Consider the following 5,835-nt stretch of genomic DNA (forward strand, 5'->3'; position numbering starts at 1 on the left):
ACCAAGTGGGTTGAAGCCCTTCCTATGAAGAAGGTGGAACAGAGAGATGTTGTGACATTCGTGAAGGAACATATTATTCACAGATTTGGAATCCCGCAATCGATCACCACTGACCAGGGAACTATGTTCGTGGGGTCAGAAATGAAGGAATTTGCCGAGGATTATGGAATCCAGTTGATCAATTCTTCACCTCATTATCCCCAGTCCAATGGCAAGCTGAAGCTTCAAATCAAGTATTGATCAAAATATTGAAAAAGATGATGGAGGATAACCCCCGAGATTGGCACCGTCTGTTATCAGAAACTTTATGGGCTTATCGGACATCAAAGAGAAGTGCTACTGGCACAAGCCCTTTCACCTTGACTTATGGGCATGATGCAGTGTTGCCTATGGAAGTGGTAGTCCCTTCTTTGAGAGTAATGAAGCAAAATGATTTGGAACCAGAGAGTTACACTGAAGCTATGATCATGGAACTTGAGGATTTGGATGAGCTGAGAATGCAGACATATAATGCTTTGATGCTGCAGAAGTCCAAGGTGGCCAGAAGTTACAATAAACGTGTGAACAAGAAAATATTCGAAGAAGGAGACGTGGTTTGGAAGGTGATCCTACCTCTTGGATCCAAAGACAGGGAATTCGGCAAATGGTCGCCCAATTGGGAAGGGCCATTCAAATTTTATCGAGTTTTAGATGGAAACGCATACTGGCTGTCCAGTCTGGATGGGAGGCCACATAGAAGATGCATCAATGGCAAGTATTTAAAGCACTATTATCCCAGTAGTTGGGTGGAGATGTCGGAGCCGAAGGGTTCATGAAGCGGGATGCAAAGGAGTGCAGTACTAAGTAGGCTAAATGGCCACTTTGTTTATATCTGTCGTAATTAATTTGTAAGGAGTTCATATTAATATGCAAGGAATCGGCTTTTAAGCCATTCCTTGTTGAACTTGTTTGTAAATAGTGATGAAGTACATGTAAATAAATAAATTAGGCTCATGGAGTCCGTTGTAATTAGTTTAGGTAAAATGTTCATGGTGCTAGTGGGCCAAATCGACGACAGAACGAAGTTCATTTAGTGCAGGACTTGAAACTTCGCTGAACTTTAACAGGAACAATGTGGTTTGGCCGTTCATTGGGAATATGTGTTGATTTGCGTTGGTTTGCGTCGTTATGAGGTTCACTTTTTGGAAAAATTTTGGCAGAGTTTCCCTTATAAATGTATTATGCCAAAATGTGAATACCTGCAACAAGCCCCCAAGCAACAGATGTCCAAACAAAATTATATTCCAACAGCAAAATTGAGTTTCTAATCATTCACCAACATTCACGAAACAAAAGAACAAGCCAAATCATGGCAAAAAAGTGTAATATGTCAAGAAAACATTACATTAATGTTCTAGAAAATTCCCAAAAACACCAAACATAAACTGAGATCGCCATAAAAATGAGACGGAGTATCAAGAAATGTCAAGTTGGCGCAATTCTTCCCATTTGGACAGGCACTCGGCTCGAGTTTGTTCAGCAGCCCTCAAGTCATCCTCCCATTGTTGATAGGCTTGTTTCTGATTCATCAAATCATCACCCAGACATTGAATGTCGAGCTTGAGTTTATCGGAGGAGGCTTTTACAACCTCACTCTCGTGCAGAAGAGTTACCATATCAGCTTCGTGTTGAGCGAGTTCCGTTTCTAGTTTCTTCACTAGTTTCTCCTTGGCATCAAACTCTGTAGTCTTTTGATGCAAACTGGATAAGGCAGTTGTTCTCTCGGAGAGTAGGCTATCCAATCTTTCTTTCTGTCCCTTGAAATTTCTTACCTGAGTCAATGTCTCGGAACAAGTGGAACTCGAAGCCTGAAAAGCAGAAAACATAGATGGCATAGTATTCAGTATGTCATGCAACGGGGATGTGGAGGAAAAATCAGGGCTACTCTGCAGTATGGACATGGCAGACAGAATGGTGCTCCTCTCCATGGCTCCTAAGGCATCAAGATTTATATTTAGAAAATGCCGCAGCGAAGTCTTGGCGGTGGCTAATTTAGAATTTATATTACCAACGCAAGGAATGAATTTATTTTACCTAATTTAGAATTTGCGGATTTTTTTAATTTATGGTAAGTATTCGCTTTCTTCCAAAAATCTTAACATGATGATGAATACTGAATAGAACAACAACTTCGATAATTTTTATATTATAATTATTGTTTAGCACAAATAGATGGGCCATTACCCAACTTATAGTGATTTAGCCAAAGTCTTGGGAGCCCAAGAGATAAAGCCCAAACAGAGAAAAAGCCCAATGGCCCAATGAAGAAACGTGATAGCAGTTCGCTGCCACGGCCCGACGTGGAAGGAAGTGGAAGAACGTGGAGTGACGGGGGAAGGGAAAACTGTCGTGCAGAGTGGAACAAAAGTGGATGAAGACGATCAGAAACAGTCTCTCAACAACTACACACAAAAAATCTACAGTAAAAGCTCTGCAGAATTTTATCATCAATTGCACGCTCATTTTTTATTTTCCAGTATTTTAGTTTCTTCATATTTCGCATATTCCTCCGACTTTCTTGTAAAAATGTCGATCAAATTCATGGCAGCATAATGAATATTGATGTTGTTTATGAATTCCACCTTTAATTTCAGTATATTCTTCATTTTATGTTCTTATTTTTGGAGACATTTCGAGGGAATTAGAACGAACGATCGAATCGAGAAACACAACGTTTGGTAAAAGAAGTCAGATTATTTTCACAAATTTGGCACGAACACGTGCCTGGCACGCCCGCAATTTTCGTGACAAACAATTATATTATTTAATTTAAATTTTTTTTTTGCAATTTTTGGTCTTCTTTTGTAACATTCAAAATTTGACAATTTCAAAAAACAAAATTGGTAAAATATTAACATGACATTGTATGTTGATGTAATTAACCCAACTTGATGATTCTTTTTTTTTAAAAAAACTAAAATAAAATAATATTACTAGAACTGAAATCTGTTAAAAGACGTCGTAAAAAGTATGCATATATTTATATATTTTGCAGTTTTTCGTTACAAAATCTTAATTCATCTTGAATTGTCAGACCTTTCAAATATTCTTCAGGGGAGAACGTTGGTATTTTTCATCAAACATTACTTAATTTAACTTTTCAAGTATATATTTATATTTCTATATCTATATTTCTATACTATTTTATTAAGTTTGAGACACTTAGAATAACTAAATTTGGTGTCATGGTCTGTTTTAATAATTATATTGTATATATTAGTAAATTGTTAAAATTTTAATGCAAATTAAATGTAGTTCATCGTATATAGTAATTGTTTCTTGGGGTTCAGGTTACATGTTGATGTGAATCTTGACACGAATAAATAGCAAACACGATTAAAAATAAATCGCACCCTCTATTCAATTACGATATTAAGATTCGTGTGTTTTTCCCGATCTTTTGAATCAAGTATTGTGTGATATTCACCTCTAAACTAGCAAAAGTTTAGCAACAAATAAACACGAGGATAAACAATCGAAAACTATACGAACCTTCGAAGAACTTTGCCTACGACAATCCGCACAAGCAACGATCGACAAACGCCACAAAGTTAAAACTTTGATAAGTTTGATTTTGATTTAACAAAGCTTGGCTTTGAAAAGTTGAGAGAAAATTCTCAAAGGGTTTGATAAACTCAAAATATTATGTGTATTGTGTCTTGAATTTCGTCCAAATACATTATAATAAAGAAAAGATATCAAAAATCTAGTCTCCCAAAATAATAAAACTCTAGAAAAGGAAACAAATCCGCGCAGAAAACACTAGGCACGGACCCCGGGCAGACCTCCGTGTCTGGGTCCGTGTACATACTGTAAAACTCTTCAATCGGGATCAAGGGACACGGACCCCGTGCTCACCTCCGTGTACGGGTCCGTGTAGGCACTGTATTTGCCAATAACAAAGGGCACGGACCCCGTGCCTGGGTCCGTCTCCAGGTCCGTGGAGCCACTGTAAAAACTCATCCCAGCTTGTAAAGGACACGGACCCCGTGTGCAGGTCCGTGTACACGTCCGTGTAGCCTCGGGTTTCTCCAACAATGCTTGAATGACATTCCGTTGGCCTCCAAACGTACTCCCATGCATCACGACTTCTTCAGGCTTGCTCATGACTCCTTGTAGTGCCTCCTTGAATCTCTTTAGTCGACCCCTCGTGATTGGTCCCTCCGGCAACTGCAAAGGATCCCATGCTTTCCTTGGGACGTCCACGTTCGCATCATCCTCCCCTTCTTGAAAAGGATTTGTCCTCAAATCTTGCTCATCACCTACATCAAACAACGACAAATCACTAACATTAAATGTAGAACTTACGTTGTACTCACCTGGCAAGTCGAGTTTGTAGGCGTTGTCATTGATCCTCTCAAGAACTTGGAATGGCCCATCGCCCCTAGGTAATAGCTTTGAGCGTCGCTTCTCCGGAAACCTCTCCTTCCTCAAGTGTAGCCACACCCAATCACCCTTCTCGAATACCACCTTCTTTTTCCCCTTGTTAGCTTGCTTGGCATATTGCTCATTCTTCTTCTCAATGTTGGCTTTGGCCTTCTCATGCAACCCCCTAACAAATTCAGCCTTCCTTTTGCCATCCATGTTTAACCTTTCACTCACAGGTAAAGGCATCAAATCCAACGGAGTCAAAGGATTAAAACCGTATACAATTTCAAATGGCGAATAGTTAGTAGTAGAATGCACACAACGATTATAAGCAAACTCAACAAATGGCAAGCAATTCTCCCAATTCTTTAAGTTCTTCTTGAGAATAGCACGTAATAACGTTCCTAACGTCCTATTAACTACCTCAGTTTGACCATCAGTTTGAGGATGACAGGTCGTAGAAAACAGTAACTTAGTGCCAAGTTTAGCCCACAGTGTTTTCCAGAAATAACTTAGGAATTTAACATCACGGTCCGACACAATTGTCCTAGGCATGCCATGCAGCCTAACGACTTCTCTAAAGAATAGGTCCGCAATGTTAGATGCATCATCCGTCTTGTGACAAGCAATAAAGTGTGCCATTTTTGAAAACCTATCCACAACAACAAATATAGAGTCCCTCCCCTTCTTTGTCCTAGGTAACCCCAAAACAAAGTCCATAGATATATCAACCCAAGGTTCACTAGGGACGGGAAGTGGTGTATATAATCCATGTGGTAGTGTCCTAGACTTAGCTTGTCTACAAGTTACGCACCTCTCACAAATACGCTCAACATCACGTTTCATGTGTGGCCAATAAAAATGTTCATGCAATGCACTTAAAGTTTTAGCCACCCCAAAGTGCCCCATCAAGCCACCCCCATGTGCTTCCCTAACAAGTAACTCACGAATTGATGACTTAGGAATGCACAATCTATCCTCTCTAAACAAGAAACCCTTATGCAAATAGAATTTATCATGTGGACCATGCATACAAGTTTCAAACACTTCTTTAAAATCATCATCTAGCACATACAATTCTTTAACAAGCTCAAACCCCAAGATTTTAGATTCCAAAGTAGAGAAAAGCACATACCTCCGTGATAGTGCGTCGGCCACTATGTTTTCCTTACCTTGTTTGTACTTGATGATGTAGGGGAACGTCTCTATGAACGCCACCCACTTGGCATGCCGCTTGTTCAGCTTTTGTTGACCCTTAAGGTGCTTTAGAGATTCATGGTCCGTATGGATCACAAATTCCTTAGGCCTCAAGTAGTGCTGCCACGTCTCTAGGGTCCTCACAAGTGCGTAGAACTCCTTATCGTACGTGGGATAGTTAAGCGCTGCCCCATTGAGCTTTTCACTGAAGTACGCCACCGGCCTTCCTCC

At 39.8% G+C, this 5,835-nt stretch overlaps 1 protein-coding gene across 1 annotated transcript; it reads left to right on the forward strand.

Annotated features, from left to right (window-relative positions):
* Positions 1-260: 260 nt before the first annotated feature.
* Positions 261-815, forward strand: LOC140831517 (uncharacterized). The gene has a single exon (XM_073195270.1). It carries the CDS (start codon positions 261-263, stop codon positions 813-815), a length of 555 nt encoding a protein of 184 aa, XP_073051371.1.
* Positions 816-5,835: the final 5,020 nt, after the last annotated feature.

This window comes from Primulina eburnea, chromosome 5, assembly GCF_022965805.1.
Source record: "Primulina eburnea isolate SZY01 chromosome 5, ASM2296580v1, whole genome shotgun sequence".
NCBI lineage: Eukaryota > Viridiplantae > Streptophyta > Magnoliopsida > Lamiales > Gesneriaceae > Primulina > Primulina eburnea.